The sequence below is a fragment of the Plectropomus leopardus genome, chromosome 4 (assembly GCF_008729295.1).
Source record: "Plectropomus leopardus isolate mb chromosome 4, YSFRI_Pleo_2.0, whole genome shotgun sequence".
Lineage (NCBI taxonomy): Eukaryota > Metazoa > Chordata > Actinopteri > Perciformes > Serranidae > Plectropomus > Plectropomus leopardus.
Genome location: NC_056466.1, coordinates 9,464,501 through 9,482,028, shown reverse-complemented (window position 1 = coordinate 9,482,028; position 17,528 = coordinate 9,464,501). Strand labels below are relative to the sequence as shown.

The following is a 17,528-nucleotide window of genomic DNA, read 5'->3' as shown; positions in this document are numbered from 1 at the left end:
TCATTACTCTCATAGCTTTCACATTAAAAAATGAACAACTATAACGTTATATAGGTGTGATGTGGGCTGTATCGTCACCTGTGGTAGTTTTTGTAAAGTGTTATGAAAATTACAATTTAATGAACGGTTAATTTCTTGCAATGTTTACACTAAAATCTTGTCAAAACATTGGCAAGTGAACACTCTATACGCTATATTTGCTTAAATATAGGATTCATTTATGTTCAGATGATTTTTGGTAATGGAAAACTTAAACCGTATAAATAATAGCACCTCACTTCAGCAAGGACACGCGTGAGAAGGTAATGATGACATCAGTGTCATTTTGTGCTGTTATTGGGGAATTAAATATTTTTTTGTTAAAAAAGTGTCAGACCCCCAGATCCCCTTGCAGATTTTGTTACCCCAGGCAGTGGCAGATCAAACTATAGGTGACCTAGATACCCTGAGGTGACTGGGGACACCAAAATCAAACCTAAGGATAAAATTATCCAAAAATCTAATGCTAGAGCATTAGTGGGCATGGCAAAATGGGTATATGTGGTTTAGAGACTTTAAGTGGGAGAAAATAACAAAAACCAAAAAGGACATGTAAATTTGCATGTCATATATTTTTATTGTTTGATTATTATTATTATTGTTTTTGTTGTTATTTGTTAGCTAAGTTGTTTATTCTTGCTGATTTCTGTTAGTTCTTCTTGATAATAAATACAAAAAAATATATACTTTTTTTGAGGGGTGGGTGGGTGGTTCAGGGGAAACTGGCCAAGGCCATTAAATGTGCTAGGTCCGGCACTGCACCTCAAATATTGACTCTGTGGCTATGGACTTGGTCAGCAGGCAACTGTTTGCAAACATGCTCCCCGTATCAACTTTATGAGGTAATAAAATGCCATTACTGTGTTTGCAGCTTGTCCTAAAGTGGCCAGAAAGTCTACTAATGCAGCTATAATGATGGTCCACCTTTGACTACAATTAATAACAGAAATACCAATTAGTTAAATAGGGCCATGCTGCACTCTGGCGCACACATTTTTTCCCCAGTAGGCTATATGCAAATATACAGATTTCTGACCTGGGTTTCACTTCAATGTGTGTGCGCTCATGCCCGCGCGCACCCTCTCTCGCTCTCTCCTCGTGTCTCCCTCCCTCAGCACTCAGCAGACGGACGCCTCCATGGAGGGCTCGTGCAGCAGTCCTCCGCCTTACTACTTCCAAAACCACATTTCGACATGACTTAAGAAACGAAACCCGGCACCTCCAGCAGCCAGACGCTCACCGAACAGCCCGCAGCATCCCAGCGGTACCAATTTACAACTTTTTTTTCTTTTTTTAACACCCTCCTGATCCTGTCAAACCCCTCCCCTGTACTTTTTACACCCGCTCCGGGGAGATAAGTCAATTCCCAGGGAAATTTAAGGTTTTTTGTTTTTGTTTACTTCGGGGATCTGCATGGATGTGGCAGCCGTAGAGGGGATGTCTCTGCCGGGTATCCGACTCCGGAATCGGCCGACGCAAGTGATGCCGAACCAGAGGAAGGTCAAAGCGAGACGGAAAAGACGAAAGGAGTTGGTTTTAATCCAGATATGCTTGTTCGGCGGTTTGCTGCTGGTCGTCAAGGGGTTTTCCTACTTAGCGGAAAATTCAGGTGAGGATTTAGCTGTTTGTTCAGCTCCTCGGAGCACTGGGATGCCGGAGAAAGGGAGCTGACCCCCCCCCCGGCAGTTTACTTGTTTGTGTAATTGCTGTTCATGTCTGCAACATTTCTACAGTTAACTGTCTTTATTTTGTCCGCTTTGTCACCAAACTGCTGTACTGTGCTGCTAAAGAGACATTAACGTGAAGTTTAGGCAGCTACATTTGGAAAACCATCAACTCAAAGGTGTAGCTTTCAGGGGGGTGCAGGGGGCACGTCCCCCCCCCCCCCAATATATAGAAGATGTGCATTTGTTCCCCCAAATAACTACAAATAAGCACTTTGATTTTGACAAACTTTATGACATTTGGCCATAAATTGAGGCAAAAATGCATGAATTGGTACAGTTGGTCAATATTTTGAATATCTGCACCAGCTGAATACAAACATGACGTTAGAAGAGGATTTGTTTTTGACAAAATTAAGGACTTAATGCCATAAATTGGTGCAAAAATTCACACATTGAAACAGTATTTACTATATTTTGTATATGTGCCCCCCCAGAAGAAGACTTATATGTTGACATTTACACTACAAATGGATGCAGAAAAGGCTAAAATTGGTACATAAAAATAACCAGAATGTAAGAAGTAAAGTGTTTGAGCTCAAAATTTTCTTGCATAGGACCCCCAAACCCCCCAATATTGAATCAAACCTAAGTCCATGCATCTACTTAACAGCATCTTGCTGTTATTGCTTGTTATCCTTAATTTTCCTACATGATGTAAAGAGTTTGGCACCTTTAGTCAACGTCTAACTTAACTATTAACGCTCCATTGCAGCAACAATGCAACATTGTGTCTTTGTAAAAGCCTGTTCCTATCCATATCCCCCCAAATCTTTAAAATATGCATCCCCACCCCCCAATAAAAACATTAAAGTGGTGCAGGACTTTTATTTTGACAAACTTTAACACATTGACACCATAAATTGGTGCAGGAACAGCTCAAATCAGTGCAATTAATTGTTAATGATAAGAATTTTCTTGTCAAGGACCCCAAACCTCCCATCTCATGTGACCCCCACCCCTCCCTCAAATACTCAAATTGGTACAATAGGTCAATATTTTGAATATATGGGTTGCACAGTAAAAACATCAAATTAGACTTTTATTTTGATAAAGTTAAGGACATTTAAACTATAAATTGATACAAGGCACAAATTGGTACGTAAAAATAAACCAGAATGTAGGAAATGAAGTGTTTGATGCTCAAAATTTTCTTGCATAGGACCCCCAATCCAAAATCTTCCTTTAGTTATGTTACCAAGCATTAGCATAACCTACAGTGTGTGTTCCATGCCTTTTAAAATAGTTGTAGATTTTAGCAGAGGGCGCACCCCCCATGAAATTCAGAATGTGCATTTGGAACCTCCAAATAAAACTTGAAATAGCCGAGGACTTTAATTTTGCCAAACTCTAAGACATTTACATAAAAACTGATGCAGAAAATGCATAAATTGGTGCATAAAAATTTACCAGATTGCAAGTGTTTGATGCTCAACAATTTTTTGTTGGATTGATTTTCTGGGCAGACACAGGGGACACGCCCTTCTATATTAAAATATCAAAAATATTCTAAAATATTTAGAACATGTGCATTCATCCCCCTGAATAAAATTAAGCACATTTAATTTGACAGAATTGAAGACCTTTGCAGCGTAAATGGATGCAAGAAGGGAACATATTAGTGCATAAAAAATAAATAAAATGCAGGAAAATAAGTTTTTAATTATCAAAATGTTCTTGCAGAGACCCTCCCAACCCCATGTTCCCTAGCCTGTTCCTATATGGGGACTTTAAGTTTTGTCATATTCTCCCAAAATTTTATTTAAGTTATGCTCCAAACACTACCATAACCTTCAAAAGTGTCTTCCATAACATTTACAAGTCAGCGTTTAGGTTTTGTTTCACTATTGAAAGAAAAGCTTTTACCTTTTTTCCCTAGACATTTTTCTCTAAGCTTTTTAAATACTCATTTTCTAAATTTTAAAAATTGGAAAGAAATAGCACTAATTGGCTCAGAGTTCAAAGGTTTAAATACTCATAATATGCCTCTGAAAGCAGCACTAGAAAAGTGACGTCACTCCAAGTTTTTAAAGGGTTTATTAATTTTGTCAGAATAAAATTCCTCTGCTACTTTCATGCACATTTTCAAAATATTGAGGGGACATGTCCCCTGTGTCCCCCTTGAAATCTACAGCTTATAGGCTAAGTGGTCAATGACTTTATCAAACCACATGCAACCCTGTCTAATTCTGATAAAATATGTCAAAACTGTTAGCCCAGTTTAATCTGAAAGGTCCTCACATGAACGTCAGGGGTGTCAGGATGTCATGCGGGCAGCTAGACAGGAAATTTGAGCTTTAACCATGAGAAACTATTCTAGGCTGATGGATGCAGCGGCTCCTGCGTGTTCAGGTGTTGTTGCTGCAGAGTGTTGAAATCAGGGCAATGAGCCCCAGGGTATAGGCCTGCTCCTCTCCAGGTTACCACAAATGTGTCTCTCTCCAACTTTGCTGTTCTGACATGTATGTTAAAAGACTGGTATTGCCAAAGCATTCAAAGGCGATCAGATGAAACCCAGTTAATGAATAACTGCTTCCTAGCAGCAAACATCTGTACCGCTTGACTTGATGTCTTTATGTTCCTCTCGCTCTCTTTTTCTGTGACTGTGCCCCCCAACACTCCGCTTGATTACTGAGTCAGCGTCAGCTTAAGTGAGATGTATTTATCACTTTCTATGGACAGAAGGCCTACATGAATATTCATACACTCAAGATTCGTGCATCATCAGTGGGACTCATTTTTTTCCCCCCGTCTTTCCTCCCCACTACGTATCCTGGTTACATGGAAATGCAACAGTGCTGCTCTCTGCATGTGCTCAAAATTAGAGTTGAACAAGGGACAACACCGGGGCGTTTAATGCATTTCCCTTGTCCCCATTGTGTTCTTGTTAACGATTAATCAGCTTGCCGGAATATCAATTAAAGTTGATTATTTATGATGCGCTTAATGAAGTTCTGCTAAATTGAGCTTGATGTTGTGGAGCTGGAAGCGGAGCACTCAACGCCTCTTCACAGTGGTGCATTAATCATTCCCACACTCCTCTTCTTCTCTCCCGTGTGCAAGATAGCGAAAGATAGAAGGAGGGAGGGAACAGTACAGCGCTGGCACGCAAAGCTCACTGCTGCTGTAGCTGCTGTGTGTGGTGTAGCGAAGGTGAGGCCAGGTGAGAAGTTCAGCCATGCCCCGAGGACTATTGAATAACTGGGCTTTTTAATTCTATTTGAATCCCGCTCTTAGGGCAGACTTGTGGTTGGCAGGGTGGAAAGGGCAGAGTGCTCCTGCTGGGCTCTCTGAAGTATGAAATGAATTCATCGCTGTTGCTGCTTTCTTGAAGAATGTGCAGATGTAGCCACAGTTGGAGCCCCCACTTTGTGCGCTGTGCTGTTGCTTCACCCCCCCCCCCCAAAGGATTTTTTTTTGGAAAATCATGAAATTCCCCTTTTTTGTATGAAATGGGGGGGGGGATCCCAGGGGTGGACCCCCCCTTTTTGCCCCCTGTGGTTTCGCTTCACCCCCCCCCCCAAAAGGATTTTGTTTTGGAAAATCATGAAATTCCCCTTTAATGTATGAATTGGTGGGGGGGATCAAAGAGACACATCTGTAGTGCTCTCCTCCAGATGTTCACCACTATTACATACACAATCAAACTTTAATGTGTCAGAGAAGAAGAACCGGCACATTAAAAATAAAGCAAATTGCTTTACACGCACTTTTCAACCTGAAACATCGCAGCTACACTAAAATGTAACTTACACACACAGAGAAAAAGCAAATTAATGTCAGTAAAAGCAACTTTGCTCAAAAGATAAATGTGCTGAAATACACTATAGCTAAACCTGTTAATCAATTAGTTGATTAACAGAAAATTAAACAACTATTTCGGTAATCAGGTAGCTGTTTAACTGATTTTTTCACAAAATTTTTTCATGGTGTCATTTTATTCAATGATTTTGTCATCTTAAACTGAATATATTTAGGTCTTAACTGACAGGGTACAACTGACATTTTATGTTTTTCAGCATTTTATCAGCTAAATAATTACGCAAGTAATTGAGAAAATAGTCAAGAGATCAATAAATAATGAAAAAGTAATCCCAGCTGGCATGCACTGTCAATATGATGTAGGAAAGATGTTGGAATCTTACGCCAGACAAATGTGAAACTTTTTTTAGAATGAAAATTGGGTTGAAGATACTTTACATGTCTAACTGTTTCACCTTTTTTGTTCACGTTAATCATGGCGTTTTGCAAATGTTTTTTTTCTCCGTACTTTATGACTAAATGTTGTTGTCTATTGCAAGATGTTGTTGGCATGAGGTGTTTTGAAGATATTTGATTTTGGTTACTTAACAACACAACTTAAAACAACAAAATATCATTGTCATCTTTTCAGTATTCTACGTCAAATGAACATTTGCATTAGACACTGAATTTTGGTCACCCGTCACAACTTAAATTAACCAGATATCAAAACCAGATGATGTTGGTTGCCAACTGGGACAATACATCAGAGTTATATATCCCTTTTTAAAGTCCATGCTTTTTATAGAGCTGGATAAAATTAAAAAAGAAAAGTATTTAACTCTTTAATGTAGAAAAGAAAGTAAAATGAAAAATGTAAATAGACTGAATCATATAGTGAATAAAAACATGGATGGGTTTGGGGGGTTACTTGGGCAAGACGAGTTTGGAGAGGAGGGTTTTAGGATCTTTTCTGATGCTATCAGTGTGCAGGCATTTTTGATGTGGTTTGGTACTGAGCTCCACAGAGAGGTGGTCTGGGGACTGAAACTGTCCCATCACCTCTGGTTGATTTTCAGGAGGCTGGCATCAGTAGACCAGTGGCATCTGGATGCTCCACGCTTGTAGAGGAGGTCAAATAATGAAAATGATTATTAGTTGCGGTTCTAAAACATACTGTAAAATACTAATCTGTCTTTACTTGACAAGTTTGTGTGTCCTAGTGGACATAGAGCAGAGCTTTCGGGGTTGACCTCTGTCTCCGGTGACCTCGATGAATGGTGTTTTGTTTTGTCTTCAAGGTTACTTTAACTGACAATGTTAAGCAAGGCGGTCAAAGTTCAAAGTGTAGCGTTATGATGAAGTAGTACGTCCCAGCTTCATCATGTACTGAAAGTAACAGGAGTACGTGATGCAGAACACAGGGACATATTCACCTCAAACTCCATTTGCAAAATTAGCATTTTATGCTGTCCTCTTTTCCCTGACCATGACTGGCTTTAAATCTTCTCCTCCTCTGCTGTGTTGCATAGATGTACCAGCGTACGCTCTAACCTGGTTCATTGTTTTCTTTTTTCATAACATGAGAGTGGCACAGATGCATGGCACAACTTTAAGATACATCTCTACTTGCAGGTTTCTCATTATTAACACTGTAGATCTGCAATTCACCAGACAATCATTACACCAGTTATGACATGCGTCACAACTGGTGTGACACAGATTGGGCCCAAGTCGTTGCACAGTGTGAAATGCAACGAACTTACAAGATTGCTCTCAACATTTATTGCAGTTTATGATATAAATCACAGTTTTGCTTATTTTATTCATGCAGTTTGTTATTTACATATGAAACATTTAGATTAGGTCATTATCTGGAGAAATCATGGGAGATGAGAAAACAAGCTCTTTATCAAGATAAACTGTCGATTTGTAAAATGTATTTGTCATTTTACAGTTAATTTTTTTTGCAAGAATACTGGTCATATATTATCTTAGTTCATTGATGTTTATTTTTTTAATATTTTATTTTTTATTTTGTTTAATTTTTATTTTTTGCTGATATCTGTGAAACAGAAAGATGACGAATGCTTTGTATTGTTTCTTGTGTATTGTGTTTTATTGGTGTCTTGTAATCCCACTAACTAACTAACTAACTAACTATGCATGCTCACATTAAACAAAGTCATTAATTTTTGTATCAGTACTGACTCAAATTTTTGTGTGTGAAAATGCCCTTGAATCTATTTGAATGTGGACTTTTCTCTGTGACAAACATCCTGCAGGTTTCGATGTCTCCAGCCACAGCAGCAGTGATCAGGAGAGATGGGGCGGGAGGAGGCTGCTGCAGGAAATGGACAACAGCAGCCTGGAGGAAACGGAGAGTGAGGGATCTAAGAACTGCACTGCTCCAGGTAAGACGGAGACAGGATGAAAGAAAGAGGACACCCAAGCGTTCTCTCCCTCCCTCCAGAACAAAGGGAGGGAGATGGAAAAAAGAAGGAAACAAATGATCACCCCACATGTTCTGCCTTTCTTTCTGCTCCCCCTGTTTCCTCCTGCTGATGATGGGGTAACCCAGATTGTGAGGTCAGATGATCTCCCATGAGTACAGGCTACAGCAGGCGGTGACATTCTGGCTGCCTCAGCGGTTTCCAGACTCTGTCACATTTTTTTTTAGGATCCTGCAGGTTTTATTCTCACTTCCTCCACCAAGCTTTCCCTCTCTTGTCTCGCACCAATTCAGTTTTCATCTCTCCTATTCCCTTCCTCTGTGTTTCCCTCACGTTTTTCCCCACGGTGGCCGCATGTCAGAGCTGTTTCCATGGCGACCTTTTATCTTATCATCAACTGGCAACTTCAGTTTGAGGCACTCAAGGATGGCATGTGGGGATGCTGAAGGCATTTTGTGCGGCTTCTTGTTTGTGAAGTTGGAAATCACTCCGTCCAGTTAAAAGAAGTGAAAAAGGCCACATATGAAAATGTAATTATGTGATGTCTTCTTGTGTAATCCCCTCAATTGCTCATTGAATCAGTCATAACGCACACATGGACTCTCACCATCACCCGTATCTGTTGCTATTTTTGGACATAGATGGAAGGACGTTTGATCCTGTCATAATGAATGTGTACAAGGTAGGCTGGTGAGAGGTGGCTTCGCTGCAGATCACTGTGACATTTGTCTTTTTTACCTTGAGCGGGAGATGACTGGCCTCCCCTCAGAGGGAGGGGTGGTTCTCTCGTGAGCTCGTTAAGCAAAATGGCCATCATCAATCTCCTCTCTCACCCTCCCAAGGTCGCCGCTCTCATCTATAAAAGGGAGCCGAGGTCAGAGTTCAACTTATTCTCTTATCCTGCTTATTATACAGTCGCTGCCCTTTCCTCCTCTCAGGCTAAATTTAAAGCACGTGCTCTGGTGGCTTCAGCTCCAGCTCTCTGGAGGACTGCGAGGTTTTCACCAAGTCTCGGCTGGTGACTGCTGCTCCTCTACCTGGTATGAGACGCCTAACGATTACCGTTTTGGGGAGTTAGTGATTGATTTTTATCCAACCTTTGACGGGGAGGAATTTCAGTGTTGTGGATGTTTGAAGTAGGGGTCAACCCATATTGTTTTTTCAGATTTGATACTGATCATTAGTATTTAATAAGACCGATAATAATAAATATAATAATAAACAGATATTTGGAATTAATATGCATTTACAATAAACATTAAAATATTTCTGTTGAAATTTAGAATTTGAAATATAAAAAACTCCAACAGAAGACTTAGTTTAATCAAAACTGAACCTTTCAACATCATATGCAGGAAGCTCCCTCTGTGAAAATTTAAATAGAAAATAAATTCATAAAAATAGCTCTCCAAGGTTCTAAAAAAGTAAAAGTTCCTCCTCTATACTGATACTGTCTTTGCGTGTATTGCAGACTGCTTTCCCGGGTGGTGGTTGAGTGTAATATGCGCACTTTTTTCATTAATTCAGTTAAAACGTAGATACCGATAATGGGCAAAATCCCAAATATCGGCCCTGATAATCTGCCAGGAGGATAATCTGTCGACCCCTAGTGTGAAGGGAAGGATGTTAAAGCAGTATGCATAGGCTGTAAATTGAGAGCAGGTACATTATTATTTAGGGCTGCAACTAGTGATTTTTTTTTTTATAACACAAAATTGTTGAGTCAGTCACATGTGAGAGAATAAGAAATAACTCACTTGTTTGATCAACCAGCTGTCTAAAGACCTCCCCCTTGAACATGCCAGTATCCCATGATATTATATCAATTCAGTGCCGATGCAGGAAGTAGTGTGCCCTTCATGTAGTGAGGCAGAAAGTGAGAGTGTGGAGGTGTAATGTGTTTGACTTTCATCTTGGAGACTGCACTTTGCATCCCACCTCGACCTGCTGGTAAAGTTCAGTCTCATTTTTTTCAAACCATTACCATGATGTTTGCCTGACCTTAAAAAGGGACTAATCAAAGTCTGTTTGTACGTGTTGGAGAGTACTGCTGCATACATGAAAAAGTAGGAAAAAAGTCGCTACCAGTATAACACATCGAAATCTCCCACAAAAATGTCGTTGGTAGAGTTTTGTTGTGGGTAATATAGGCACCAGGTATTGACATGGAAAAGAATGTGTGGAATATTGAGACTAAATGTCTGGTTTTGCTGTATTGATTTTTTTCTTTCTTTTTCTCTAATTATACAAAACATACATGGATTAGTACGGGTATGTTAGCATAACACAAATTACAGGTGAAAGTTCGCAGGCTGAACTGTTATCAGGTATTGGGTAAAATAAACTATTCAGTAATAGAAATTTTGTTGGTTTCTAGCAGCAGGAACCATCCAAATGCCCTTTGCTGTTTAATTTGAGAATATTGTAATTTCAATTACCTTATATATAAAATATGTCATATACCAACACAAATATTTTGACCTAGTATAAAATGTACATTTTTGGCTAATCGTCTTATCATCTTGTTACGTGTGTAATTATGTTGCACAAGTATTTGTGCACAACAGATTGCACACGTGTGTGTGTGTGTGTGTGTGTGTGTGTATTTCCTCAGCTTGCCAGTCATGGAGTATAGCACAAGCCTGGCTGATGAGGAAGTATCCCAACATGAGCTCTGTGTGCTGGGAGGATGCAGCACGGCGGAGGCACTCACTGATTGTTGCCTGAAATTAGAGCCCTGCTGATCAAGTGCTCGAAAGATGATGGAGAGAGACAGTCGGAGAGCAGAGAGGGAGAGAGAAAGGCCCTCATTTGCTAATTTTCCCCTCCCAGCCACACATGAAACAAGCCATCATACCCATCATTATGTCTCCCTCCCTGATTTTAATTGTGAGGACCCTGCCGCTTCTATGAATTTCAGACACTTGTTTATTCTCTTCACCCCGTTTCTATCACTCTGTCGTGTTTCAGTCAAGGAGATAAAAGGGGAGGCACAGGTAGCGGCTGTGTGTAATGGTTGCGAATGGTTACTTTAAGGGAAATTATCATAATAACAACATGAATAAGGCTCAGGCTTTCACAAAATGACTGCAGCCTTTCATTTTCTGTGGTTATGTCCCTAACTTTGTGAAGTTTTGCTCAAGAAAATAAACACAGAAAACAAAATGCTGAAGTTAATTTGTGAAAGCCAAGCCAGCCATCATATTGATTTACATTCTTGAAGGGGAAGCTTTACCGATTTTCAACCAGCTCTGTGTCACCACAGTGTGGGCAGTTCATTAGATGTAGTTTTTGGCTTCCAGGAGCTCCAGGAGCTTGCAGCCTGCAAGGAGGCTGAGTGCTCAATCATTTGCATTTGACATTAATGGCCATGTTGCAAAGACACAGAGCTGGTTGAAGAAATTGTTTAATTATCCATGATTAATATACATTCTTCACAAGCCTTCATCTCAACTAGCATTCATATTGATTAAGGTTAAATGCTAATGTCACCTTGTGTTGGCTCTGCTCCATGGACTGGATGCTTTCTGTTGAGATGCTGGTGTGTTGCAATAGTACAACTGTGGCAAAAGAGTTAACTTTTTCAATCAATGCTCAGTACAGAGTTTTCACTTTGTTTCAGTGTAAAATGATCGCAAACTTCAAATGCTTTCTGTCTTTTTGTCGGGCTTATCTCTTTTCTTTACCCCTCACTATTTTCTCTCTCTTCCGTCATTTTGCCATCAGATCACATCATTAGGTCACTTGTAAATAGTCCAAGAGGTTTGTGTGACAGTAATAATCATCCCTGCAGCCACAGTGCGCTGTACTTAGTTATGTGAATTAAATGAAGCTTCGATGCAAATAATTTGCGTGAATGATTGTCACTAATTGAGTTATCGTTGATTCAAGGAATCATTTCAGTCTTAGTCACACATTAATCATTATTTTTGTAGCCTCCATCAAAGATTTGAATCATCAGGCAAAGACTCCTGAGTTGATCGAGACTGTTCAAGTCAAGCTGTCAGAATTTTTTTTTTCTTTATAATTTATTTTTTTTCTCAGTCAGTGTGTAGCGTAGTTCTGGGGATGTTTCAGCCCTCAGATAAAGCTGCAGAGTGTGCGTTCTTTGCTTTCATGCTGCTCTCCAGTGCAGGGAGCTGCAGACCCAGACTAAGGGTGAGTCTGAGTAAGATGGAGAAAGCTGCCCCATCTTCTACCTTCTGCTTAAAAATGGTGAATTTACCACTCACTGCAACTTAATACAATACAGTCTCTGGCTTTTCATTTGATATCTAGTGTTGGAAAACATCATCTAGCACATCTCCAGTCTGTAGATAGCATAGTTAGTACGCATAAGCTCAGAGGGCTAACTTTGGGTTGTTTATTATATTATGCAAATGTCGCTGTCACCCTGAACATCCTGCCAAACCGTGTTAAAGCTCCAAAACTCTATATGGATCAAAAAGAACAAACAGAACAATAAAACAGCCGAATCCAAATTGACTGACATAATCTCAGTCGTATACAACCTTAATTTTCATGGCCTCTGCCCTTTGAGGTTTACCAGTTGACTGAAATGTCAGAGTTTCCTCGCCAGGAAAGGAAGAAGTGAGTTCACATACTTTATGTATGTAGTTTTGTGGGTCTAACCTTGTCATTGTTTGTATGTTGTAGCTGAGGAGGTTAATACAAGCAATCTTACACAAAACGGACCCTCTCTGTCTTGTGCTTGACCTTCCTCTTTTTAATGGAAAACGGGTATTGTTAAATTTTATGACTTAGCTACCTAAATCTAGTGTGTGAGACCACATTGTACTCTGGTGCCCAATATTAACGGTAGAAAACAAGAAAAATATGTTACTTTTGAAGATGTCTGAGCAATAGGGAGATTAGTTAAACTGTAGTTTTCATCTGCAGTAAGGCTTACAAAATACTTTTTAACACATGCATATACACAAACACACCCAAACACTCTTTCTTCCTCCTCCATCAAATACACATATCGCCGTGGTCCCAGTGCATCTTTTTCTTTCAGCCCTTCTCTCAAACACCATTTACAAACACAGGTGGTTGATGTAACCCCCTGAGCAGCTCCATGTACAGTAGCACTAGCTGTGTGATTAGACAGATAGTGGCCTGGGTACCCCAAACATGTGACTGCTCTCTCCAGGGGTCTTTCCCCGGAGGCTGTCCTACTCCGTTATTAAAGATCCTCTCAGCTCAGCTCAACTCCGCTCCGACGCAACACTCCATTTTAGGAAAGGAGGCTGCAATGACTTAATCAGGGCTTCCCTGTGAGAAATGTGGTGTGTGTGTGCGCATGCGTGCGGCTGAGAGTTGAACCGTTAGGAGGGGAGCCTCGTTAAGAATAGTATTGATTAATGCGAGGGTGCCGGCCCTGGTTTCTGCAGTGAGTAGGAGTGTGTGTTATGTGAGTACCTGTGCATGTCTGTGTGTTTGTTCAGGCTTGCCTTACTTCACGTGGACAACCTCCCAGCTCCTCCCAATGTGCCAGAGGCATGTAAGTTAGCATTGCCATTATACAGCTGATGAATTAATTAACTCAGAAAAAATGATCACTCCCTAATACCTCGACAAGAGACCTCCACTAATCAAATGCAAAATGGACCCAGGGAGCTCCCAGAATGATTTCCTCTGAGAAATCAATTCTGCCATAATACAATATTAGCTCTGAGTGGGCTGCTGCTGCCTTCACAAACCATGACAACTGTATTAACAGTTGTAGATGGTGGCAAAGTTCTTTCATAACTGCCTAATGCGCAGATCGGCAAAGTCATCTTGTTGTGTTATTGCAAGAGCAGGAGCTGTGTGCTCAGGGGAATAAGACCAATCCATCACAGCAATTAGCTCAGTGAGTGCGAGAGTCCTCCCTACATCAGCTCCCGCTGCTTCCTTGCCTGTTCCTCCCTCACTCTCTCTTCTGCACCTAGAACATTTATCCAACATTATTTTTTCCTGTTTGTGTCTTTCCGCTGTTTTCCTTTATTCCCTTGCTCATTTATTGTCGTATTTCCTCTCCGTCTCTCTCTGATGTCTCCCCTCATGAGGAGGAAATGCTTCCAGTTCCCCTGCTGAATTATAGAGCCCAGGTTGTTTGCCAGCAGCAGAAGTGGCTCGACACACGTTTAAAGATTCATCCTGCTGGTATGACTTTGAGCAATGTTGAGGCTGTTTCCTGAGTGCCACACTCATCCCCCTTTACTGCCACTTTCCAAAGAGTTTTGGAGGGGATAAAGGCTCCCACACAAAGTATTGTTATGGACAGCATGCTGAGGATACAGTCACACTGGGTTGTGGGCATTTTGGGCATTTTGCACCTTTATTAGGTTAATAGAGAGCTGACAGGATATGAAGTGGAGAGAGATGCAACAAAGGCTCCTGGCGAACTCGAGGTTTTAATTACATGGTCTTTTTTGACTTGCTTATTCTTCATCATTCTTTGCATTTACCATTCACTTTGAACTTGATGAATATTCTACATTGGTTTTGCAACTTAACATGCTCCTCTTTAATCACTGGCCAGCTATATAAAAAAGTAGTGTCCTTATTGAGATAAAGGGGCTGCTGAAATAAAAACTTCTTCCTTTACATCTGAGATTGGTGTAATAGGTGAAACTAATAAGGACCACAGCTTTAACCTTGATACTTGTTATTTGCAACATGATATTATCCTTATTTGTAATATTTTGTTGCTTGGGCAAAGGCATCAGGCATTACTACGTAATATGACTCTGGGGGCAGCCTGTTGTCTTGGTGCAGAAGGGGTTGGCGTTTTGGTTTTGGCAACAAAACTACTTGGTTATAGTTAGGAAAATTGTGAAAAGATGTCACAACAAAACACCTGGCTTTGAGTTGCACAAACGTGATTGCAAAAGTGGTCGCTTGTCATTCTAAACAAGGAACAAACACTGCAACCAATGTTGTTGTTTGTTGGTCTCAAACAGCACTCTCCTGGGTCAGAGCGCGGTCCCTGGCATCAATATAATGAGGCCAGTGTTTCCTACAGAGTGAAAGTATACATATGGCGGTCACTGCTGATGTTGGGTGGGGCTTTTGTTTTTTTTTTGTTTGTTTGGTTTTTTTTGGCATCTTCTCAGTGCCTGCGTGTCCCCCTGTAACATTCTGGGTCCCCTCTCTAAATTCTGGTGTTTTTGCAGGGCGCTGAACACATCACAGGTGGAGCTCTTCATGAGTTCTTTGTCACTTGCTCTAGCTCTCGATCTTTCGATCCATTCATAGTTGATCAGATTGCATTGATGAATGAAAAGAGCAGCTTAATGTAAGGGAAACTTTTTGACCTAGAAGAATGAATGGTTAAGTTTCACTTTCAATGCAGCTGACATTTTGGTGCATTGTCTCTTGGTGCCCTATAAATAACCAAATAGTATAGATATATATATTCCAGTGGCGCTCTTAATTAACGGTCCGGCGCCAAAAAATCTAAATGTGGCAGGAGATGTTTTAATTGTAGTGGCCCACCACAAATATATAAATGTGTAGGAAACCTGGAGGTCGGACACCTTGCAAAGAAGCATATTTTGATGCCCTGGGAGTGAGGCCATGCTGTGGATTTAATGGCAGGACATTGTCTTCATGTCACATCTAAAAGAGGAAGGCAGTAGTCATTAGTTTGATAGCTTGAGAAAAGAGTGAAAGAATATATGAATAATATGCATGATGTATTCCATTAAAATCATTACTTCCTCTGCACGTAAATGGTTAAAGTGCAGGGAGCATGTGGCAAGGTGTTTGGTGTGCTTTATGAATACGAATATTTTCAATCTGTCATCTGAGGATAAGTTGCTGACACAAGAAGTCTCACAACTGGAAGGCTTTGAAAATGACTGACAGATCCAAAGCTCTCAAATGTTACACCAGGCAGTTTGAGATGCATCATGGGATATTGGCATGTAAACAGATAAACTGGATTACTGTCCTAATCAGAGTGAGAGAGGTAGTTGCATAATTTGATGACATGTAAACATAACTGATGTTTGTACAGCTGATTACCCAGATCTGTCCATGAACACAGCTGCTACAAGATTAAATTAGTGATATGATATGAGCAAATGTTAGAAAGTGACTCCTGAAACTGACGTGAAGGGCTTAACTCGAGAGAAGAGGTATCTCTCTATTGGAGTTGTTGGCGCTGCAAAAAAAACTCTGTTCACTTTAGGTATGGGCAGTGTCTACTGATGGACAACGGCATTGTAATTTGTGTTGCAAAATTATGCTGAAATGAACTACATGAATTCATACTCAACCTGAAAACTGCCAACTTTATGAATTACAGTAGCGCTATTGTCAGGACTTAAGACAGAGACAAGGACAGGGACAATTATGATTGAGTGTGTGTATGTGTGTGTGTGTGTTTGTGTTTGAGAGACAGAAATACAACTTATACAACAAGTTAACACTAAACAAGGCCTTAGTAGGTGACCAACATATTAAAATTAACTTTCATTAACTGAAAACACACTGACACTAACAACACTCGTTAACACACTAACAACGATGAAGTGTATTCATTGTGTTGTGTTTCTGACTGCGACTAGCTGCAACTTGGATGTGCTTTGCAGGGGTGGATTAAGTGATTTTTGGGCCCTGGGCTAACGCCATTTTGCCTTACTTTTCATCCTTTCTCTAACTGGGAATGTTGGCATTGGTGGACATAGAAGTACTCAAAGTGGTTCTCAAGAAAACTGCAAGCAGCAAAACCACAGACCAAACAATTGGCCTGTTCTGAACAGCCCTGTTTTTAACAGCCACTGCACTTGTCATACCAGTGGCAGGTTTGTTGTGGCTTTCAAGATGTTAAGGTTGACTTTTCTCCTTCTTGTTTTCTTCTTTTCCAACTTCTTTTTAGGTCACTTTGCTGTTAAATGGTACAAGGTAGAAATATTAGTCATTTTTCAAACATAGTTTGGAAAAATTGAAAGTAAAATTTGTCCTTAAATCCTGCTACATCTTTTGTAGTCGAAGAATGAGTTGAGGAGTCTCACAGCCTGGGGAAAGATTTAACAGCGGATACTTCTGTATCTTTTTCTAGATGGCAGCAGGGTGAACAGACTATGGTTGGGATGGATGCTGTCTTTCAGTATCCTTTGGGCTCTGTGCAGACACCTCACTTCACCGAGGTCACTGATGCTCGGTAGATGGGAACCAGTGATGTTCTGGGCAGTTTTAATCACCCACTGTAGAGCCTTCCTGTCTCTGGCCGTGCATAAAAACCATGCCAGTTTGTGGTGGTTCCAGTCAGTTTGCTTTCTATTGCTTCTCTGTAGAAGTTAACCAGGATCTTGCTCTAGAATTTAGCCTTCCTAAGTTTGCGTAGGAAGTAGAGCCTTTTCTGTGCTTTTTCTTTAACCTGGGTAGTGATGTGTGATGACCAAGGTAGGTTCTCAGTGAGTTCTCTAAAATCAAAAATCAGCTCCTGATGTTGAGCAGTAGGTTGTTCTCTGTGCACCACTCTGCAAGGTTGTTGATTTCTTCCCAGTATGAACTCTCATCATTGTTTGTAATATGGCCAACAATGGTGGCGTCATCCACAAACTTCACAACAGAGTTC

General features: G+C 40.5%; 1 protein-coding gene across 1 annotated transcript in view; it reads left to right on the top strand.

The window, feature by feature from the left end:
- The first annotated feature begins 1,140 nt into the window (after positions 1-1,140).
- Positions 1,141-17,528, top strand: part of LOC121942459 (sodium/potassium/calcium exchanger 3-like) — a 58,798-nt gene continuing 42,410 nt past the window's right edge. Inside the window, exons 1-2 of the mRNA XM_042485673.1 lie at positions 1,141-1,648; positions 7,790-7,918. Of these exons, the coding sequence (XP_042341607.1) occupies positions 1,453-1,648; positions 7,790-7,918 (325 nt within the window). The 5' untranslated portion in view covers positions 1,141-1,452. The remainder of the gene's footprint in view (positions 1,649-7,789; positions 7,919-17,528) is intronic.